The following is a 23,563-nucleotide window of genomic DNA, read 5'->3' as shown; positions in this document are numbered from 1 at the left end:
ACATGCCTAGCATGAGGATTTACCACACTTCTGCAAGTAGTCATGTAGTCATTTCTCTGTGTGTGTGTAGCGTGTGTGTGCACTTTGCCAGCTCTGCAGTAAGTTTCCTTTTGGCAGATATGTTTCAAAGATACGCAGACTTTTTGTCATTGATACTGCAAAACATGCTGAAATGTTGGGTATTCGTATTTAAGTTGTCATTTAAATATGTCAAACAGTAACTTCTCTGACAGTAACTACAAACTTATGTGTCTGTTCTCCCGGTGTTGCTCTTTTGCCCATTAAATGCCATTTGCACGATCATTTGATGTGATCATCGGCTGTGTGCCATCGCCATGTGCTACTGCTGGCCAGCAACTGGGCAGTGCAGAAGGGCCTTCAGTATGGGCTCATATTGTATTGTACTTAATACAGTAGATAAACATGGTCGTCTGTGTTGCTTTTCACATTTCAATTGAGTATTTATTGAGGTGTTTATTTATTTACTGTTTGTAAAAGCTGCTGCAAGCGTCTTCCCACTCTCTCTCACACAGATACCATATCAAAGCCACCAACCTAATTACTTTATTTCTCTTCTCCTTCAGTGAAACCCAAAGGGTCTCACAGTTTCAAGCATGTTCTTTTTCTGCATCTGGATTTTTAAGTGTATGTGTCTCTCTAGCTCTTTCTCTCCGTTATTATCACATGATGCATCTGTAAAATATGAGTGTTTGGTTTGTAGTGCTGGGGGGTTTGTGTATTTTTTCTCCTCTCAGTTAAACAGCCATTTCTTTCAGAAAGCAGAGACTTAAGGTTTCAGACAAAGGGCAAATTGAGGGGGCGAGAGAGAAAAAATAAAACTCCTGTCTCATTTCATCCTATCTTCGTGGTAGGGGTCATAGTTCAGTGTTGTTTAGTGTTTATAAACACGGCTGTAGTAAATTGGGGCTGTAAGTTGTGTTAATGTTTGAAACTGTCGACACTAACCTACTGTGACCCATCCGAGTAATTTAATTTTGTGGAACCGAGGAAGGGAGGCTTTCGTAAGTACATGCTTTACTATATAGCAGAAACAAGAACAACAACACAAATGCGTCTTAGAAGAATCAGGATTATCAATCATATTTAATTGCTGTACTTACTTTTTTTAATGAGAGAGACTGCTAATTAGTTTGTGGTTGGTTTCATTACATAGATGAGCTGTTTCATGGCGATTACAATGTATCGCAGCAATTTAAGGTGCTGGAGAGAAAAATGAGAATTGTGTCGAGGATCTGTGTGTCTGTGCTCTGCTTGGTTGTGTAGATTTCAATGCTGTCTCATTGCCTATCTCAGGGACTAACTGCCTGTCTTTGTGCATTTTGTACAAGGTGGCTGAGCAATTTCAATTCAGCACTGCTTGAAATACAGCCTTTTATGTTTATTTGTTATTTAAAAGAGACAGAAATACAGTATGTTTTCTAAAGTACTTAATCTTAACGCATAAGAGAGTTTATCACACTTTCTCTCCGACATCATGTCTCTGTAGTATGACATTGAAAATCACTGCACAGCACTCGCCGGTCCTGTAGCCAGCACCGAGGAGTGTTACATTGCTCCACAACATTTTTTTCCCCTTCCCCGCTTGTCTGTGCACAAAAGAGATAAGAGAAGACGAATTATTCCCGTCGAGTTCCAAGGGATCTCGCCGGATCACTCTGGCTTTAAAGTTGCTCTTCTCCGGCTCCCATTGACGTGTCGATAATGCGGCTCTTGTGAGACTCGCTGGGGAATGTTTTTACTGTCTTATCCTGTGAGCCTCGCAGGTAAACCGCCTGGCCATTTGTTTAGCTGTCTTTGAACTTGTTGGGGGTTATTGTGAATTAAGACGGCGCCGCAGGCAGCGGCTTTAGGACAATTTAATGCACTTTGCCATTTTTTGAATGCGGAACATGTTACATACATGATGCAAAAGCTATTGAACTGTTGCTTTGACTATTTATTGATTTTGGGGTGTGTGTGTTTATTTACTTTTGCATAACGCAGAGAAAGCTTTAGTTGCATTTTCAGTTGCTGTGTAGATGCACCTATAGTAACAATGACAGCTTGAACACACTCGACATTTGCCAGCACATTTTCGGCGAGACATCTGCTATAATCATGCACCATTCCACCTTTAAGACCACAATCTGTGAGTTTCTAAGAGTTTGTCCAATCTATCCCTCTGGCTCTAGACTCTCACATATGCTGGTCGGTGGATTGCAGTCAACGTCCATATTCTTGTCTCGTTGCATGAACAGTTGTAGCTTCTTTTTTTTTTTTCCTGGAATAGACTGTCTTTCTCTGTTCATCGTTCGATAGAGCATTTTTTGGGGCCATTGTGTGTGTGTGTGTGTGTGATGTACTGGTACACCCCGGAGAGTTTGTCTTCTCCTGGCAACGGGCAGAATCGCAGTAGCATCCCTCCACACTTTAGTTTCAAGTTTATGCATTAGGCGACTGGCAAGAATTGATCGTCTTGTTAATTAAAATGAAGGCAATGGGGGCGTGTTGTGTGGGTTCGCCAGAGGACAACTTGGCTCCTCGCCGGTTCCAAACGAGCTCTGTGAACCGATCAGAGTATTTGTTGTGTAGGGGAAGTTTGCAGTTTGAAAATCGTCTCCAAGACGTATGAAGCAGTTTATAGACCTCCTTTCTTACAGAAATAGTAGCCAAATAAGGAAAAGTGTTGTACAGGATATGGCTGAGTGATCAGTTACATCTGGCTACTAATACACTACAAACTGTATACAATGAACATAGTAATAATACAATAAAAGCATTCATATCATCGCCTAAGTTATTCTGCATGTTTTGGTGAAACTCTTGAGAAGCCCCATGACTTTCTTCTTTGTCCGATCAGATGTACACAGTCTGTGTAGTTATTTTAATGAATGTTTGTTTGTTTGTGGACATGGTTTCAATAGATGGCTACAGCTTTCACTCCTTCAAGCGGTCAGGGAAAGCAGCACATGGTGAATGCACGAACAGGATTCGAGGGGACAGTCGACACGAATTGTGATTCAAAACGTGGGTCTTGCTTGACTAAACGGCTGGATCTCTTTGCACGAACTGCGGCCACCGTAGTGCGATCTGGCTGAAATTGTGGTAATACTGAGATTTTGGATAAAGCGCTACATAATTCTGAATTCTGAATTTAATAACCATAGGTCTACTATGTAATGTATGCAGGCAGACTGACAGAGCGTTGATTACAGGGGAGAAACCTCGGACTGGGGTGAGGTAATAAGTGCAGGGATGTATTTGAGACCGGCTTAGCAAACACTCAGAGCAGCTGAGGAAACGCCAGAGGCTGAGCAGTTTTTCATGACTGGATAAATACCTGGCAAATTAATTCTTGGTGTTTACAAATGCACAGTGCTGTCTGTACACAGTGAAGGAGAGTGACAGCAAATAACTGCCAGTCTCGGAGGAGCGTCTCTGGGTGTGATGAGCTGTGATAATACGAACAGTAGCCGCCGGGTGTGCGTTGCCTGTTGGGCGACTGCTGCGGTTCGTGCGAGCCCGTGACCTCGAGATAACCTGAGCGCTGTGTCGTTGCAGGTGTCCCAGACGAGCGGAAGCGATGAAGGTCCACATGCACACCCGAGTCTGTTTCCTGTGTGTGGTCACGTTCCTGTTCCACCAGTGCAGCCACTGCCATGGGGACGGACACCACCACCACCACCATGCCGAGGAGAGCCCGCCCCCCCCCCACGACCACAACGACTTCCAGATCTCCCAGGAGCCCTACCGGTCGGGCGGGGCGGGGGCCAGCGACCCGCCCCCCGAGCGCCGGGACGAGGCTGAGAGCGAGCAGAGGTTCTACATCCAGCAGCTGTTCCGGCGCTACGGCCGGCGCGACCGGCTGGACTTCGGGGGCTTCCAGAACCTGCTGGACAGTCTGGGACTGGGGCAGGTGCACGTAGTGGAGCTGGACCATGAGGACCTGGGGCACGACCATGTGGCCCACCTGGACGCCCTGGAGGTCCAGAAAGGCCTTCATTCCCATTCCAACACACACCCTAGTTCCCAGCCCCACCCGCACCCGCACCCGCACCCGCACCCGCACCCGCACCCCCACCCCCACACAGAGGAGGATGAGGCTGCTGTGAGGGACGTTCACCCGGTCCAGTGCAACCGGACCCGGACGCCAGGGGTGCCCGCGAACTTGACCGCCGAGCTCGCCGCGGCCGGGCCCCCCCACAACGGCAGCCGCAACGAGTCGCAGCTGCACCGACACGCGGCGCACTCCCGGCACCACCAGCACAACCACCGGCACCCCCACCTACACCAGCACCACCACCGGCACAATGGCTCGGACAACCAGACGGACCACCTGGCCGAGCCCGGCGACGCCGCCCGCGAGGAGCAGCAGTTGTCTGTGCCGCCCTCGGACCCCGGGGCCCGGAAGCCCAGGAAGAAGAAGAAAAGCGAGCGCAATAAAGATGCCACCCACCCGGCCCCGGCGCCGTCCCCCTCTACCGAGGATGGGGACCGCGGCGGCGAAGGTCCGGAGGACACGGGGGTCCACCTCCACGCGCACACGGCCGAGCCCGGGCATGGCCACAACCACAGCCGGGACTCCCGGGAACACGTGCGCAAGAGGGAGGCGCCCCGAGAGAGGGGCCCGCACTCGCCTGCCCCCGAGAGCCATTTCAGGGAACACCAGTTCGAGGAGGTGGGTGAGGGCTGGACGCATGTCAGATATTAAACTCGGGAGTCTTGCGTTCTCCGCTCCCGGTCGCAGGAGAGCGAAGTGAGTTGAGATCGCTGGAGCGGCGCCGTGCCTGCGGGAGCGCTCCTGTCTGCCGTTAGACGAGGCAGCGACTCTCTTAATCGATGATTTATTCATGGCATGTTAATACGCCATTAACGAGTCAAATGTGATGCATTTCCTCGAGAGGGATTGGGGCTTTTATTAGAAAATGAACACCTCCTGGACCCCCGGGATGTAGACGGGTAAACCTAGGGCTTTAAGAATGAAAACATGAGAATGAAAGAATTATGAAATTCAAAACAAACAGCAGTCGATCAGCGTCTCGTATCGCACCGGGTCCAGAGTTCCAGTTTCACTTCTCTTTTGATAAAGCATTAAACCTGCATTAATCCCTGATTGTGAGCCGAGTCCTATAAATCAAATGCCGACCCGTGTCTCATCAATCTTAGTGGTAGACTTTTCTTCTGTGGAATTGCCTAAAAACAAGCAACACCTGCAATAAAAATCTAAGCCATTGTAATCAATAATGAGCGATGAGGGCAAGGAGACTTTGAGCAAAGCAGCGTGAAACAGTACAAGCTCTCCCTAGCAGCTCATGTGTGTGCGTGTGTGTGTGTATTATATGTGCATTTCAGAATGAAAAGGGAAAGCAATTTTATGACGGGACTTGACCTTTATTTCTTGGACACATGACAAGTCCTCTCATTACAGGACTGACAGTAACAATCAATAAGAAATCTATCCCCCAGGGCTTTCCATATGTTACCCGAAAAAAAAGTGTCAATTGAATCACTCTAATCAAGAGAAACTGCTCCAGAAAGCCTTAACAATTCCCAAACTTACAGTGAGAGAATTAGAAGCAAAGTGCACCTCTGAAGATGAACGCGGACTTCAGTGTGATTGAGTTCCGGCGGCCGGCAGCTTTCAGGAGTTCGAAAAAAAAAAAAAAAAGTGCGACTGAATTCCTGGCTGTCCGTGACATGCATTGCAATTGTACGCTGTAAAGAATAACGTGGGTTTGGACTTCTGGCTCACTTTATACTTTGTGACACTGTTTCTAGCTCTGCAGGTTCTCCAGCGATCCATTAGGTAACCTCATCAGATATGTCCGTGAATTGGCTTTCACCAGCATCTTCTCCGATCTTCCGAACGGCTCTCTAAAATCTACCGTCGCGTGCCTGTGTTCAGAAGCGTTGAGGTGTCCTTTCGGAGAGCAGCGGTCGTCTCTTTACCTGTCCATCGATTGTCCTCCTCTCTGTCCCCTCAGTGTCTGAACATCACGCAGCTGCTGTCCTACTACGGCCTGAGTTCCGAGTCGCTCATCTCGCCGGCGCAGTTCACCTACCTGTGCCCCGCACTGCTCTACCAGATCGACAGCCGCGTGTGCATCCGCCACTTCCACCAGCTGGACATCGAGCATCAGGAGGTGGAGTCGGCGCTCTCAGGTGAGCGGTTCGGGTCACTGCTTTGGTGACGATGACCTTTGAACCTTTTCAGCCTTGCTCCTATGGTCAATTTCATAACTAGGGTTTCCTGCAGATATATGCAGGGCAAAACCCTGGCCAACCCCCCCATGACTTTGCAATTTGCATATTGGTTTAGTGGTTTATCCAAGGGAAAAACATAATAAAAGTTAAATATTTTACTTCTTGGTGGGGGGGTTGGAGGCTGCTGATGTTTACCAGCACAGATCTATCAAGGAGGGGCGATTCGGAGGAATGGGAATAGCCCTGTGATCATATACCCCCGTACCGTGCGCCATGAGAGTGCTTGTAAACACTGTGGATGCCACACCCTCTGCTGGTGTGAAGTGCGTTGAACTCTTCAGGCCCCCTGTACACCTATAGTGTGTTGTTGTTTGTTTGCGGATCCCGTTAAGCATCTGTGGTTAGGCTGGGTGGTCTGTGATTATGGATAAATAATGCATTGCCTGTCTTGATCCTGTGGATTCACGCAGATGTTTTTCTTAACATCGATGCCATGTGTGACAGTGTTTGTTACCTGGAAACGCATAAGAACTTAAGAAAGTGTCCAGTTGAGAGCAACCCATTCGCCCCATCGTGCTCATTTGGTGTCCATTAATAACTAAGTGATCAAGGATCCTATCCAGTCTGTTTTTGAATGTTCCCAAATTGTCTCTTCAGCCACATCGCTGGGGAGTTTGTTCAGATTGTGACTCTCTGTGTGAAGAAGTGTCTCCCGTTATCAGTCTTGAATGCCTTGAAGCCCAATTTCCATTTGTGTCCCAGGTGCGTGTGTCCCTGCTGATCTGGAAAAGCTCCTCTGGTTTGATGTGGTCGATGCCTTTCATGATTTTGAAGACTTGGATCAAGTCCCCACGTAGTCTCCTCTGTTCCAGGGTGAAAAGGTTCAGGTCCTCAGTCTCTCAGTAGGACATTCCCTTCAGACCTGGAATAAGTCTGGTTGCTCTCCTCTGAACTGCCTCTACCTCTAGAGCAGCGATATCTTTCTTGAAGTGTGGAGCCCAGAACTGTCCACATGATCACCATTGTGTTGACATCAGTGTCTAACCACACACCGTTGAGAGATCAAAGTGTTCCAACATGCAGTCATAAAACTGTAAAATATCAGAATGCACCATTAAACAATATAAGTAACATTGTGAGTAATAAAATAATACTTGGCACCGTGGTCAAATTGAAAATGAACAACCCTTTCGTTTTGGGTTTATCATTTACACAGGTAATGTCTCATGCCAGACTGGATCTGTTTTAGAGTTCACATACGTTCATATAACATAACATCAGTGTTCGCTATAGCATTTAGGAAGATGCATGTTTAAGGGTGTACATTAACTGAGAGCAAGCGATGCAGGGGGGAATATTCTCATAGCTCATTCACTTCTGTAACGCTTGTGGGATGGTGGAGTGTCTCTTCTCTTACAGGGATGGCAACTGGTGATTTGACTTCACGTGTGTGTGTGTATTTGTGACAGGTTAAAAAAAAACATCCAAGTTTCTCAAGTACAGAAAGCATGTACCAGTTAAGAAACACAATGTTTTATGCGCTTTATGTGTGTATTTATCTATTGTTTTCAAAGAAAAACCTTAAATTGAACACCGAGTGCCCCTGCATCAGATGCTGAATTTGAGTTTCAGTATTTATGACTAGTGCTGCGGCTGACGTCCATGCTGTTCTCGGCGTTGTGTGAGAAAGTGGGCAGAAAGGAGGGACGTACGAACTCGTGTTTTATGTTCGGTCCTGTCGTGGAGGCAATTTATTTAGAGGAAGAAACGCCAGGTTATGCAAAACAGGCCATTAGGATCTTCAAAATCTACAATTTCACAGACAAATATGATGCTAATAGCACAATAAAGTGTTTGGCTGCTGTGCATTAGGCTAAAAGATGTAGACTAGCCTTGTGCAAAATAACGAGGAATTATTAATCAACAAGTAAATCATCCTTACTAAATGTATCCACTAGGATACTAAAAGTTATACAGTGCGTTTTTAATGTCCTCGGATATATTTTGCTAATAAGAGGCTCTGTGTGTCAACTGGAATTAATTAGGGTCCATATTTACAGCTGTTGTCCCATTCATAGATGTGAAGAGGCTCCTGGGGGCCACACGTGTCCCCTTTTGTACTGTAGTAGAGCCCCCTGGAAGGAAGAAAAGGATACATGGCTTGGGTACAAAAAAAAGAGTAATTATAGAAAAGGTTTTGGGGGAATAAACCAGTGTTCATTAGCGATGGTGTGATAATCAAAGGCAGAGGTGGGAGAGCTCGGCTTCGGCCCCCTGTTGCTCGAACGACTTTGAGGTTTTGTCTCCTTTGTCCGTTAATTGAAAAAAACCACGACAAAATGGCTGGGAGAGAGCGTTAAATACACCTGAACTGCGAGAGGTCTGTCACCCCATCAGTCAGGATTTTTTGTGCGTCGCGTCTGAAGTTTCCATTAAGTGACGGTACATCGTGTGTGTTTGTGTGAGAGAGATTCTCTTCCTTTATTGTCGGTCATTACCCTTGGCTTCAAGCGCCGTCGCTGTAGGGAACAAGCTCTTTCTCTCGCACGTGCTGATATTGTTAATACTGGGTAAGAGCACTCTGCCGATAATTAAGATAATTGCCGCATCATTAAGGAGTGTTGGCTGATCCTGTTTGAGTCTTGTAGACTGAAACGGATAATACCTCATTAGCCTGCCTGCTTCTAACGTCGCCTCTGAGAAATAGTGGCGCTGCTGGCTTTTAAGTGTGGTGGGAATCGCCGGGGTTTTGGGCCGGACACGCTCGCTCCTCGTTTGCATCCTGGTGTAAATACCAGGGGATTAGTAAAATGGCTGCTAAGCGTTTTTCTGCCAATTAAAATGTTCAGACAGCATAGAATGCCATCTTCTCGCCCTGGCTTTGAAAACACATAATTAGAAAACTGGCACAGGCGAGTGCTTCTTTCCAACTGTTCTCTCTCTCCCCCCGCGATAATGAGAGAGGGATTAGATTAATAAATTGAGCATGAAGGACCTCAAAAGTTTATCTGGTCCGATTTTCCCATTTTTCATGTCAGTGTTTGTTTCAAGGACCTGGCGAAGGGAAGCGCTGTGTCTTCGGATCGGAGGCGCGTCTCTGACGGGCCCTGTGGAAGTGGCGCGCTGTCAGGGAGCGGGACTCTCATCCTAACGAGAAGGGGCTCAAACGGGAAATTAATTAGCAGAGACGAGAGTGGAGAGTAATGCTCTGACGTGTGCTACTGATGTGCAATAATCTTTATAATGAACAACGACTTTCCCGTATATGTGCTACCAGCGTTATCCTCCCAAGGGCGCCCGCTGACTGCCTCAGGGGTTCTGTATTTAGTTTTTTCTTCGTTAGAAGGTCAGTGTTTTAATTGGCATATTTCTGTAGCTTGTGGGTGTCAATTCACAGATTAAAGGTGTGAATGAAGCAGAATGGTAAGAATACTGGAGGACCCCCTGCCCTGCTGGTTTTTATTCCAGCTTTGCTCTCAATTACTTAATTGAACCTTAATTGAAGTAACATTCTGCTTAGATCTGACATCTTAAACTGTGTAACGAAAGAGTTGGGTCTTTTAAGAAGTTCTTTATACAATTCTATACTTTAAACCCCTGCTGTTTAAAATAATTAAAAGGCTCTGATTTAGGAAATGATTAGTTCAATTAAGGGTTCAATTAAGTAATTTAGAGCTCGGTTGGAACAAAAGCCAGCAGGGTAGGGGCTCCCCTGGTGTAAAGGGACATTATTTGAATGGCTGTTGGACTGCAGCTCTCGGAATAAGAGCCATGTTTTCCCGCAGCGCCGCAGCGTTTGGTTTATAGTGTTGTGAAGGGTCAGAGGAGAGGGGGCCGTCTCCAGAAGAAACATTCAAACCGTTCGACCTACCTGCCGCTAATTGAAAAGACACACCCTGCCGATGCTTTGATGAGCGAATGAAGTGCGCCGGGCAAGGATGAAACTGGCGAGAGCGGTCTGTGGGCCTGCCCTGCTGTCATCTCCTTCCCTGTGGGTTTCATCTCAGAGTTCAAAGGCTGCGGTCTGATTCGAATGGTCAGAAACGGACCCCTTTAAGATCGCCAGTAGCATTTAGTCTAGACTCAGGAGGGGAATAACTTTATCACGAGGGGCATCTGTTCCTAGCACTCCACAGCCCTCTGAAATCTCCGTCCTCGCCATCGAACGCAGCAGCCTTTTTGTCTTTTGTGGGAACAGATTGATAGCTATTTAGTTTCTTTGCTCTGTGTCCTGGGATGTTCTCATCCTCTGAGGGGAGCAGAAAAGCAGCTCAGACTTGTGGGAACCCGATGCTCATAAGATCCTGGACCTGAGAAATGAATATCATAAGCTGCCTGAGAATGAGGAAGCGTTGACAGGATTGACCTAGTGGTTCCCGACTGCATCTACTCCAGGCTGATGAAGAGGCTAAACCTCTAATGAATAAACATGAGGGGCTCGTTTTATCATCTAATCTCATTGAGCTGCAGCCCTGCTTGATGAGATTTAACTATTCAAATCAGTGTATTAAAAAGCTAATTAAATAGATGGCTTTTCAAAAGAGAGGAACCGAAAAATAAACAAACCCAAAAACTTCAGATTAATCGGTAACTTCAGATGCTAATCAGACGCAGCCAAATACATTTTTAATGAGTTAAGAGTTATACAATGTTATGAACATTACAGTCACGCGATTATATACGTAAATATAGAACATGCATTTACTATAACACATCATACAATCTATTGTTTAATCTCGCGTGGATAATGTTTAATCCTCTAGTCGATGCAAACGGGTCCAAATTCCGCTGTTTAAGTTACACATTACAATTTGTAAAGTCACACTGTTGACTAACTGAATTCACAGTTCGATACTTTACAGATAATTACAGAGTGTAATTACTTACGCTAGTTCGTGTAATTGTCTTAATCCATCAGTGTTATGCTGTTAAGGCACATTTTTAATTGTCATTTAAATATTTAGATATGAAATTGATTTAAATATTCATTGTTAATTACTTATTATATATTTTTTTGATGTGGAAAAAAACAAAGAACTGATAGCTGTTAGGTGATATACTATAAAGTTTAAATTATATATAACGTATTCCTATAATTTGGAAAATATAATATTCAATGAGAATCTGATTTAAAATGTTTTCATGGTATTTCTTTTAATAAAATGTAATTGCAAACTTTAACTATGTGTATATGTGGGCATCCTCTGGGCACGTCCTTTGTTTTTTATTATTATTTTCAGTTTAATATTTTTTTCATTAAATATTTCAGCTCCTCTTTGACCCGTTTGCCATAAAGGTTTATTTTGGAGTCAAAGTTCATGTTATGAATTCCTACAGTAAATTCTGCAATGAAGGATCTACAATAATAGTTTTTTTATTCCGCCGTTTGTGTCGGAATTGGGAAAATAGTACAGCATAGCTTCTTTTCTTATCAGATTTCCTCCCTTTAAAGTGCATAACTTATGTAAATCAGTGTAAATCATCACTAAAGCAGATAATCAATCTGTTTTTTCCCCAGTTCCTTATTACTGTTTGATTACAGCCTTTAGATTTTTGCCTCTTTTTTAAAAATTTGCAATCCCTGGGAGGTTTTGACATGGTGAACGGGTTTTGTTGAGCTGAAAAGTGGTTTGAAAATTAAAGGAAGTGATTTATAATGGTTTATAATCTTCCATCTGTGATCTGCCTTTAACAGGAAAAAGGGCTGGGGTTTGAGGAAGCCCATATTTATGTTTTTATTCTCAGTGCTTTCATAAGATAAAGCGTGTTTTATGCTTTCCTGCCATGTTACCTTGTGTGAGGGAGATACGAACGCAGGGTTTTAATTTGAACCGTTCGCATTCGTTACATGCTTTCGGTTCTTTTGAGCGAGATGAAAGGAAGGGTTTCAATAAGGCGGTGGGCACTAGAAGTTGTTAGATGGGGATAAAAGTTATGAAACACAATCTGTGTTATTTCAAGAATTTTTTTTTTTTTCTGGTAGCTGTCAATTATGTTAGCGTTTGATTTTGTAAGAGTGTGTGGGGGCGTGAAGTCGATGCATTGAATTCTGGGACAGGAGGGCAGCACCCCAGACCTTTTTAAAAAATGTTTCTCCCCGTGTATTTGAGATAGTATATGCATTATCTTCAGTATGGAGAAGATCTTCATGCCACTGATCTGAGTCTTGCACCCATTTTATTCCATTCATCTCCACCTTTCGTATCTCAGAGAGGAATGTAGGTTAACAGGGCTGTGCCAGACTAGCAGGAGAAGTTTCTGAGGAACACGTGCTTGTATGTTTCATAGCTGTTTCATTTCGTATGTGGGGGCGGCAGTCCGAGAGAGAGGGATTGTGGAGAGGGCTGGGGCAGAGAGGGTGGACTAAGCAACTAGACGTGCCAGGAAGTCTGAGCAGAGGCAGGAGGTCTGCATTGCCCCCACACATCTGACCCTCGGACCATTTCCCTGATGGATGGACACTCGCACAGTGCCCCCCTTGTCTGATGGAGTCGTCTGGCAGGTCACGTGGGGAGAGTCACTCAGAGCTGCCCCAGGACCTCCATTCGCTCCCTGAACTTTCCCAAGACTGCCGAGTGCACCGGCGCCATGCCTCCGGCCAGAGCCCTGACTGGTAAATCGGGCCTCGCCCCGCGGCTGTCTTCCCACCCCTGGGTAACAGCGCAGACCTCGGCATCTGCGTCAGCCGGAGAGGCGGCGCCGGCCCACGCCTGGTACTGAGCGAGCAGCAGCGCCTGGCACAGCCGCACAATGCACCAGGCTGCTGCTGAGGGCTGGCTGCTCTGAAATGCTTCTGTGCCCGGGAGACGCATGAGCGAGATGTGTTCAGTACGCACACAGGACCTGCCCGGACCCAGACACAGTGTCGCAGAAGTTGTAGTATGACGTTGCTTTGTGTTATGCCCTTTTATGCTGTTTTGTAGAACGGGAGCTTTATTGACTGTTGGTTTTCCTGTGTGTGGGGGGGAGAATTTACGTAATTTGGCGGTGAAACGGAGTTTGGGAACAATCCTGTGCTTCAGCCTCGTAAAATCCCGAGCCTCAGCTTTTTCACTCTTCCAGATGGTGCCCTCTCCTTGTGTAACAACTTCCGCCGTCCGCCGTCTCACTGCAACTTTGAATTCCCAGCGCCGGGCCTTAAATCTGTCCGATCCTCCACGGCCCCCCGTAATCTAATTCTCGATCCCACATCCTTCCTCTGGCTCGAGACACTTAGGAAAGGGGAGTATGTGCGGATCTACAGGGACTATAGTAATAAAGAGGCGAGTTTTTGTTAGTTTTTCCTCTCTGGCAGCTTCAGAGATTTATAAATGTAAATAAAACGGAGATGTACAAAAGTTACATTGTAAAGCATTCAATAAATCATCCCAGCATTCCAGAAGCCTCTATAGACTCTGCCTGTGTGGATTTTAATGAACTCTTGTTTTTACCTGGGGAGGTGGTGATCGCTAACTCCTTGTGTCCTTGTGCTCTGGCAGCCTGGGTCTGGGGTCTCATATCCATCACCATCATCAGCCTGCTGTCTCTGCTGGGGGTCATCCTAGTGCCCATCATCAACCAGTCCTGCTTCAAGTTCCTGCTCACCTTCCTGGTGGCGCTGGCGGTCGGGACGCTGAGCGGAGACGCGCTGCTCCACCTGCTGCCCCACGTGAGTACTGCGCCCCCCCCCCCCCCGCGCTCTCAAAACAAAACCCTGGGTACAGTGAGTGGGTACAGTATTGCTACGGGTGAGCCAGTGTCATCTCCGTTCGGAAAAGTTGTACGGACTGTGAGCTTCGGACTGTTTTCAGTTTTCTGTGCGTGGGTCTCTGTACATTGTAGCTTTGTGTGAGAGTGTGTCTGTGAGGGGGTGTCTGTGTGTGTGAGTGATTGTGTTAATCGGATAGCAATTAGAAGATCCATGGCTGCTGGTCACAGAGTCAATTCTCAATTAAAGGATGTATTTTAGGAGAGCCTTGACTAGGAGGGCTCTGAGTAGCTTAATTGTCAAAACTAAGAAGTCCTTTGTGTGTTTACGTATATATCATTGTTTTAATGAACTTTGAATCGGATTTGCAACATAGGAAGTGAATTCTGGGGGTCTGTTTCCCTTGCAGTCCCAGGGGGGCCACGACCACAGCCACGAGGGCCACGAGGGGGCCGGGGCGGAGGAGGAGGAGGACTTCCTGACGCAGTATGACGGCGTGTGGAAGGGCCTGACCGCCCTGGGGGGCATCTACCTCCTCTTCATCATCGAGCACTGCATCGGCATGTTCAAGCACTACAAGAACCAAGCGGTAACGTGGCGCTGAGTCCGGCCTTGTGCGGTGCTGTGGGTCAATGTGACGGTAGTGGTGCTGTCCAAGGTCAGTGATTTGTCTTCGGCGTGTTCATCTTCTCTCTCGTTCGGTCTGACAGGGAAGCTGGTGCCGGAAGAGCCGGAAAGGGGACGAAACCACCATCGGCAGGAAGCTGTCGGATCACAAACTGAACCGGCGCTCCGATGCCGAGTGGCTCCACCTCAGACCCCTGACAGCGGAGGGTCAGTCTCCTCTTGTTGTGTTACTCTGTGTGGCCCCATTTGTGTCCGCTCTCCAACTCCACACAAGCGTGGCCCCACTTTGAACGCTCTTCTGTCTGGCGTGTTTATAATGACACAACGTCTTTCTGTCGCAGGGCCGGACAGTTCTGCGCTGTCGTGTGACACCAAACACAACGACACCCAGCTGTCCGAGCTGCCGGACCCCGAGTCCCCCGGTGAGACGGCGCTGGCCGCGGTGGAGCCACAGTGCCCAGAGCCCGAGTCCCCCGCCAAGGAGAATGGCAGGAAGGCCAAGACGAAGAAGCACGGGCACAGCCACGGCCACGGGCACGGCCACTCACACCACAGCCACTGCCACTCCGACCAGGAGATGAAGGATGCGGGCATCGCCAGCATCGCCTGGATGGTCATCATGGGTGACGGCATGCACAACTTCAGCGACGGCCTGGCCATAGGTGAGCCGCTCGGCGTGCCGACGGTGCATCCAATGCAGCCAATATCAATGTGTCACTGTTTACGTTTCTACATTGTTTTGGTTCGTTTTAAATTAAATCACGAACGAGAAGAGAGCTCCGTCTGAGTCGCGTGTCTCTGTCATAAGAACATAAGAAAGTGTCCAGTCGAGAGGAGGCCATTCGCCCCATCGTGCTCGTTTGGTGTCCATTAATAACTAAGTGATCCAAGGATCCTATCCAGTCTGTTTTTTAATGTTCCCAAATTGCCTCTTCAGCCACATCGCTGGGGAGTTTGTTCAGATTGTGACGCCTCTCTGTGTGAAGAAGTGTCTCTTGTTTTCTGTCTTGAATGCCTTGCAGCCCAATTTCCATTTGTGTCCCCGGGTGCGTGTGTCCCTGCTGATCTGGAAAAGCTCCTCTGGTTTGATGTGGTCGATGCCTTTCATGATTTTGAAGACTTGGATCAAGTCCCCACGTAGTCTCCTCTGTTCCAGGGTGAAAAGGTTCAGGTCCTCAGTCTCTCAGTAGGACTTTCCCTTCAGACCTGGAATAAGTCTGGTTGCTCTCCTCTGAACTGCCTCTAGAGCAGCGATATCTTTCTTGAAGTGTGGAGCCCAGAACTGTCCACAGTATCCAGATGAGGTCTAACTAGTGCATTGTACAGTCTGAACATTACTGCCCTTGATCTCAATTCTACACTTTTGACAATATACCCTAGCATTGTGTTTGCCTTTTTTATTGCTTCCCTACATTGTTTGGATGGAGAAATCTAGTTCTATTCCTCCCATAGTGTAATTATAGTGGACATTTCTGTTACCTACATGTAATACCTTGCACATGTCCACATTGAATTTCATCTGCCAGGTGTCGCCCACAACTGAATATTATCTAAGTCCCTCTGAATAGCCTGTGCTGCTGAGATTGTATCTGCTGAGCCACCTATTTTAGTATCATCTGCAAATTTGACAAGTTTGCTAACTATCCCAGAGTCCAGATCATTAATATCGATTAGAAAAAGCACAGGCCCTAGTACTGATCCCTGTGGAACTCCACTAACGACCTCTCTGTCCTCTCCTCAGGGGCGGCCTTCAGCGCCACAGTGACGGGGGGTATCAGCACGTCCATCGCCGTCTTCTGCCACGAGCTTCCGCATGAGCTGGGTGAGTGGGCTGCTCCGGGGCCACGCCGTGCACACAGACACAGACACACACCAGATATCTGCCGCCTGTTTACCCTGCCAGGTCGATGCATTGAGAAGCAGATGCGCAACATTTCGGATTCCTGTTCAGCTCTGGGCTTTTTGGGCTCTAGTGGCTGGTGAGGGTGCGATCTGGTCCTTCACCGGCGAAGGGACAGTCACCGATCTTCCCTTGCGGAGATGGGTGATGCTCCTCCGTCAGCTGGGCCGATCGGACCCGTGTCTCACTATTATTGTCATCATGGGGTTAAAGGGACGAAGTCGGCAGACGAGCTGACTGGGTTGTAAAGTTTTATCTTGTTTTGCTTTTCTCTTATTGAGCTCAGAGATGTGGAATTGATAACATGACGTTCCAATAACACACAAATAAAACCATAAGGAAATAAACGCGTTTCTAGTGCAGCCCGGGGGCTTGGTTGTCATGAGTGTGGGGCGCGGTTGTGCGTCTGCGGTGCGTGTCAGTCTTTCAGAGCCGCGCCGCTAATCTTCCAGGCCGGGCTGCAGCTGTATTGTATTGTATTGTATTGTAAAAGGAAAAGTCAGCCGGGGGCCCCATTAGCCCTGATTGTGTGTGACGGACCGTGAAGCTGTCTGGAGGACAGTTCACCACAACTGTGGTGAGAGCGCCCGTCCTAGCCAGCCGGCGTGAAGGTCACAGTCATCAGCCTGAGAGCCCGGCAGGTAGAGGTCAGGATGCAGAAGAATGAGCTGCACGTCTCTCTCCGCAGACAGCCGAAGGTCTCCCAGAGTGTTCTAGATCACGTGTGGACAAACCGCCGGTTTGATGGAGCGTGTTGTGTTGGTGGGTCCGGCAATGCGGTGAGGCATTCGTGTCGTAAAGGTGCGTTTGTGTGAAACTGGTATGACGAGACTTTATTGATCAACGCTGAAACCTTCGTTTATAGATATCATAAACAAATAAAAAAAGATTCTCTCTGAACCAAAACACAGCTGTGAGTGTCTGGGAACGGTCTCATCCTGCCCCGTGCAGGTCGGGTGCTCGGAGACGGGCCTGCCGTGGGGTTTGAAATCCCCAGACGCGATCCGACACGATGTCCTGGACAGACGCCGACTCGAGACTCGACGCTGTGTCTCGGCCAGTCCAAGCCTGTGTCCCGAGGCGTTTTAATTTGTCGGAAGCCATTTTACACTAGTTTGTACATCGCATTTCGTGGCGGGGTCAATGTTTTGATGTGGTCGAGCCCTTTGATTTAAGTTCAGTTAAAGAGAGTGTAATCAAAGCAGGCGTTGATTAGTTTTTCTTTCACTTTATTCCTGTTACTTGATACCGAAGTACAAAGAATGTGTAAGATGTGTCCGGTGAGCGCACAACGCCTGTTCAGAGTCGCACACACAATATTTCCAGCCGTCCTCCGAGCGTCGAGTCCCCAGCAGACTGCAAGGCGTCGTTTGTGTGCGTTCGATTCCAGAAAGCCCCTCGCAGGCGCGCGCCGCTCCTCCTCTGACACCGGGGTGCGGGCGAGGATTCGAGGTGCAGCCAGCGCTCTCACCTCCAGCTTGGGTAATGAGCCGGTTTCCGCAGCACAAGCAGCGAGTGACAATCCCTCAGTGCTAATGATCTCTCCCGTCAGCCCGGGTGATGTACAGGGTTTATCAGGTGATGAATGGGCTGGCGACGGGCTGCCAAGTGCCACTTGAAGAGAGCAGAATAAATGCTCTACATTTCTTTTGGTGTCTGGTTTTCATTCTGGTTTTCGTTCGCTCGGGCTCTCGCTCTGTCTCTCTCAGAAAAGCCCAGGAAATAATGATCATTTCAGCAGGAGAAAAAGAGTCTTCTGCATCAAAAAGACCTCTGTTGTGGTGCTTATCTGTTTTTTATGTTTATGGAAATGCTCTTGTTTGTTCTGGTAGCACTTTTTTTAGCTGCGTTGTGACAAGGAAGTGGCATTGTGTCACCTTTATTTTAGTGTATCTGCCTCCTGTGGGTGAAGCACACTGATCGTTTCACCTGCTTCACCCGCCCGATCGCAGACGCCTCCGAGGGCACGGCCTCCTCTTTCACTCATTGTCTTGTTTCTGGTTCCTTTGTTTTCATTTCTTTCTGTATTTCTGTACCCTGCGGTCCGAGGGTGTTTCCTGGGTGCGGCTCCTTCACTCACAACTCTTCGTTAGTCTGATTCTCGGAGTCCATGTCTCCTCACCTGCTCGGCGAAGCTCGTTAAAATAGCTCCGCTTAAAAAACACAGCTGCTCTTCTGATGAAAGTTTGGAGATGAGGTTAGGTTTGTATGAGGGCGATGTTACAGCTCGTGTGGACGTCTGCTTCTCGTCAGGACCGGCGGTTTAGGAGGTGATGTGTTTATACAGGGTTGCCAGCGTGTCTGTACAGGATGGGTATGATGTCATCTTTAAAGAATATGTAGTTCGTGATCGGTGACTTTGAGTGTCTTGGCTGTTGAGAAGAGGTTCACTGTGTTGTGCAGAAGATAAATCACTCAACACTGTTAATCTGAATAAGGAACATCACGTGTATAATGAATGTGTGTGTCTGTGCCTGATGCAGAAGTTAATTGGCAGTGATAGGTCTGTTAATTAAACTCCCCGGCCTGGAGAACTTACTCCCTGGTTTGTCGCAAGAGGTCCCGTCCCGGTACGAGTCTTGGGAGTCTCTGTGTCCCGCTCTCCTCACTGTCCCCCCCGGGGGCTCTGCTTCTGTTGCAGGAGACTTCGCGGTGCTGCTCAAGGCGGGGATGTCAGTGAAGCAGGCCATCGTGTACAACCTGCTGTCAGCGCTCATGGCGTACGTGGGCATGCTGATCGGCACAGCTGTGGGCCAGTACACGCACAACGTCACCAGCTGGATCTTCGCCGTCACCGCCGGCATGTTCCTCTACGTGGCTCTGGTGGACATGGTGAGACGGGGGGATCGATGGGGTAGCGATTGCCACACTGCCACAAAACGCCACCTTCCTTCCTGCATGTTCGCCTCAGGGAATTTTGAAACAGTTTGGCCGGTAATATCGTATGTGGGGACGCGTTTCCACCGCTGTTAGAACCCCCCAGCGAGACGGTCCTCCTTGCTCTGGTCTCGTCTCTGAGCCGCGGCCAGGTTCAGAGCGCGGTGGGCCTGGCGTCGACGGGCTGCGCCGCCTGCACAGAGACCGGCAGACGGGACGACAGGAGGGGAGGCGCCGGCGCTGCTTCCCTGCCTGACCGGGCTGGAACGGCACCAAGCCTCTCGCTGTGTGCGCCGGGCTGATAAGCTGCAGGTTCATACGGGGAGCTGCCAACGAAGCCCCCGAGGGGAGACTGCCAACACTGGTGTGAGAGACGGCTTTGTGTGTGTGTGTGTTTATGAAGTTGACTTGACAGCTGTTTGTTTCATACGGCGATGCGAGGAGCGCATTTATTATATCGCTGGCGTAGCCGGGGCGGCCGTATCAAAGCCGAACACGCCTGGCGGTGCGGAGGAATAAACACGGGCCTCCCTGGATGCCCAAGCCAACGCTTTGAAGGTGAGAGCAGAAACTCTGAGGGAGGCTCTCTGTGTCCGCAGTCTGTGTGTGACGTGAATACAGGGTCTCCAAACCAGAGCCGTGAGAGCTGGTTATTTTGCCGGGGAAAGAATGAACCACAAGTGTTGTTAGGGGTGGGGGGATCAAATCCTCCTGATGATACTGTGGTCTGGAGGCAAACGAACGTATTCGTCTGTTTTTTTTTTCATGCGTCACATTTCTCAAACGGATTAACGAGTGCTTGAGAACAGCTGCTTGAGAAATGCATTGACATTTTAAGAAAGAAACCCTAAATCCACACACACACACACACACACACTACACTGCAAACATTACGATTTAAACACTCCCTGGCAGAGCCGCGCCTCTTCGTCCCTGTGAACGGAGAACAGCGGAGCGGGTGTTGGGGTTCTGTGGGGGTTCCAGGATGCCGCTGACTCCGGCTCCCGGATTCAGTTGTGCCGGCGCTTGGTTTAGCTCTGATCTTCTGGCCGGCCTCCCAGCGCTCTAAAGGAGATGCACATCGATTCATTCCCTGCCCTTGCCTGAGAGGGGGATCACCGGGCCTCGGCGTCGATGGTGTTGTCGTCTGTGTCGTCCGTGTTGTCGTTATTGATGTTGTCGTTTGTCGTCCGTGTTGTCCTTCTAGTCGTCTGAGCTCTCTCCTCCCCTCCCCCCCAGCTGCCCGAGATGCTTCACGGCGACAGCGAAGAGCACAAGCGCTGCCGGCTGGGCCACTTCCTACTGCAGAACCTAGGCATGCTGGTGGGCTTCGGCACCATGCTGCTCATCGCCATCTTCGAGGACCGCATCGTCCTGGACATCCAGTTCTAGCCGGAGCCGCCCCCCCCGCCCCTCGGCACGCCTCACCGCCGGGCTGCGGGGGTGGGGGAACGCAAAGATATATATTTATATATATATATACATCCGTGTGTGTAGAGCCAGAGTGGAGAAGAGGATCCGCCTGTTGGTACTTCGCTTCGCCTTAACGCTTGTCGCGGTGCGGGGGGGGCGTGCATGAGCAACTCGCGGCCGGCGGGGGGGGGGGGGGGGTTGGAGATAAGTGGCTTCCCATTCCCACGCAGCTTTGCAGAGCGAGCGCTTTCGTTTTGTCCATTTCATTGTGTTTCCACCCTGGCTTTCATCGGCATGGTTTACACAGCTTGCATTTCAGCTCCTGGAAACTTGAATCGCCGTCCCGAACTGTCCCCCCCCCCATCAGCACGTCCACCGCGAACCTCGGGGCCGTTTATATCGGCGAAGAACAGCGCAGACACGACCCGCTGCCTCAGAGCCGAGGTAAAGGATACAGGAATGAGTGTCAAACCTTAGGAAGTAGAACTGACATTTTAGAGCAGAATCTCTTAGTTTTTTGGCATTATTGTGTTAGCGATGAATACGTTTATTTAAACCACATTCTTGAAGGATTTCTACAGTAAAGTACTTTGTTTCGACTGACGTTAATTGAGTGAAGTTTATTTTTGACTGGATTACTCGACCTCCTGCACACCGTGTGTGTGTGATATATATATAGCGTGTGTATGTTTATAAAGGTACACACTGTATTGGTCTTTGTTTTGGCTGAAGACCTTAGACTAAAATAAATCCTAAAAAAAATGTCCGATTCCCTATTTTTTTTTATGCATTTAAAAGTCTAGACTTTCCCGCCCGTATCTTGCTTCCCTCTGCGTCCTGTCCTGCTGCTGAACTCGGCCCTCGGGGGGGACTGACTTCGCACAGGGATGGTTTAATCAGAGCGTCTCGTCGGCACAGATCCGTTCACCCTGCCGCCCGCTCGAGCGCTGTTCTGCAGGCAGGATGTTTGGGGATTCCTCCGATTCCTGGATCTCTCGCAGGCCTCCTGTTATCATTCCCACGTTGTCTTCTCCTCTTCGTGGTCCCGGTCCTGCTCTGCGCTCCCTCGGCCTCAGCGCTGCTTCATGGTCTGTTCATTTTTATGAAGTGAGGGGGCTGCCGAAACGCGCCCTCCTGCCCCTCGAGCTTCAACAAGCCACTGCTTCCGCACCGAACTCGCGCCGTTTCCCATTGTGTGTCATAGTGTACCGACTGAGCACGGGTGGGGGCCACGGCAGCAGCTGTACAAACACAGTTGTGTAGGGGGCTACATTTGTTCCATCTGAGCTCTCAGTTACTTAATTGAATCTTAATTGAACTAATCATTTGCTTAAATTTACTTTTTAAATTGTGAAACTGATAAAAAAAAGAAAAAAGGTTAATTTTTTTTTTTTTTTTTTTTTTTTTATATACAGGATTCGATACTTAAAACCCCTACCGTTTAAAATGGTTAAAAGGCTCTGATTTAGGAAATGATATTTGTTCAATTAAAGATTCAATTAAGTAATTGAGGTTGGAACAAAACGCAGCAGGCCAGGGGCTGCTGCAGCGCCAGGGCTGGGCCACGCGATAGTCTAGATTATTGAAGAGTAAACCCAATCCACGATCTAAAGCCCGAGCTCTGAGACGGAGAAATGATTTAGACTTTGCAGATGCGACTCTTTGTTAAACGGGCGGTTTTGCGGTCTTGTGTCGTGGGTTTATATGAAAGAATCTGATTCCAGTCGTGCCAAACGCCGGCCGGCCGCAGTGTCGCTCCGCGGGCGTCTCACCCCCCCGGCCCCCGTGTCCAGATCGCTTCGATGTTCGCTGGAGTTCATCAACGTGTGACTTCCGTACGATTTATCCTGTCACTGTGTGACATCCATGTTCTTGTTTATTGGATGTGAATCAATGTAATCACATTAAACTAATGTAATAGATGGGGTGAAGTCATGCATGGGGCATGAGGTACAAAAACAATGGCTGTAATCTTTTTTTGGGGGGTTCCTATTAAATAACGGATCTGTTGGATGTTGAAATAGTTTTGCTACAGATTTTAGTTTGAAATCAGTGTATGGATGCGCTGCGCTGTGGGGCCCGGCGTGGTCAGCGCCTCCAGGATGGAGGAAGGGGGTCGAGGGTTTGTGAAGTTAAACTGGTTTTGCAAAAATAAACACGTCTGATGGGTGACTTTAGCCATTAGGACATGCAGGAGAGAAGCGGCACACTGAACACGCAGAACACGTGTGACACAACACGGCTCCAGGGCCTCGTTTGGACAGCAGAAGGTTTATGAGCATCTTTGAGGAAAACAATGAGTGAGCGGACCTGAAAGGTCCCCAGAGACGCGGCGTCTTCAGAGCTGCCGTTCGCTCGGTCAGGGCCGTCCCGGGGCGGGGGAAGGAGCCACACTTCACATACATTCATCTACACTCACACACGTTAGTCTCATCTGTTTATTAAATTTTTAATTACAATTTTATTTAAATTGGAATTTGAACAATCCAACTGAATTCAGTAAAAAAGAAGTTTGCTTTAGAAACATTAACCTCTGCAGAAACAGCTCATCCCCACCCCCCCGCTGCTCAGAGCCGCTCCTGCGAGTTTGCAGACCCTGGTTTGCTCTCGGCCCCCGTGCTGCTCTCGGCCCCGCAGTGGCGGATCACTGCTGGGAGAGAGGAGTCCTTAAAGCCAAAACAATGAAGGTTCTTGTCTGTCTTGTTTCTGTACAATGTTTACAAACCTGGATATATAAATGTATTCACTGCATTTGCCATCCTCGCTGATTGTCGGTTCATTTAGTTTTCCACTGAAGACAGGAAAACAATAAAGTCTGCAAAGAACTGTGTGTGTGTGTGGAGTCTGAACCTGAA

The 23,563-nt window shown here is 48.4% G+C and overlaps 1 protein-coding gene across 2 annotated transcripts in view; it reads left to right on the top strand.

Moving 5' to 3' along the window:
* The window catches only part of slc39a10 (solute carrier family 39 member 10), a 34,923-nt gene extending 11,385 nt beyond the window's left edge, over positions 1 to 23,538 (top strand). Inside the window, exons 1-10 of one of the 2 annotated variants that reach the window (XM_066687978.1) lie at positions 795 to 1,022; positions 3,562 to 4,678; positions 5,985 to 6,162; positions 13,683 to 13,852; positions 14,301 to 14,480; positions 14,602 to 14,725; positions 14,860 to 15,180; positions 16,260 to 16,340; positions 19,060 to 19,250; positions 20,535 to 23,538. In XM_066687978.1, coding sequence (XP_066544075.1) covers positions 3,584 to 4,678; positions 5,985 to 6,162; positions 13,683 to 13,852; positions 14,301 to 14,480; positions 14,602 to 14,725; positions 14,860 to 15,180; positions 16,260 to 16,340; positions 19,060 to 19,250; positions 20,535 to 20,687 — 2,493 coding nt within the window. In that variant the 5' untranslated portion in view covers positions 795 to 1,022; positions 3,562 to 3,583 and the 3' untranslated portion in view covers positions 20,688 to 23,538. Of the gene's footprint in view, positions 1 to 794; positions 1,023 to 3,561; positions 4,679 to 5,984; positions 6,163 to 13,682; positions 13,853 to 14,300; positions 14,481 to 14,601; positions 14,726 to 14,859; positions 15,181 to 16,259; positions 16,341 to 19,059; positions 19,251 to 20,534 lie in introns of those variants that run through there. The other variant, XM_066687977.1, reaches the window with a different exon arrangement.
* Positions 23,539 to 23,563: the final 25 nt, after the last annotated feature.

This window comes from Amia ocellicauda, chromosome 16, assembly GCF_036373705.1.
Source record: "Amia ocellicauda isolate fAmiCal2 chromosome 16, fAmiCal2.hap1, whole genome shotgun sequence".
In the NCBI taxonomy this organism is placed as follows: domain Eukaryota; kingdom Metazoa; phylum Chordata; class Actinopteri; order Amiiformes; family Amiidae; genus Amia; species Amia ocellicauda.
This window is presented reverse-complemented; position numbering and strand designations above follow the sequence as displayed.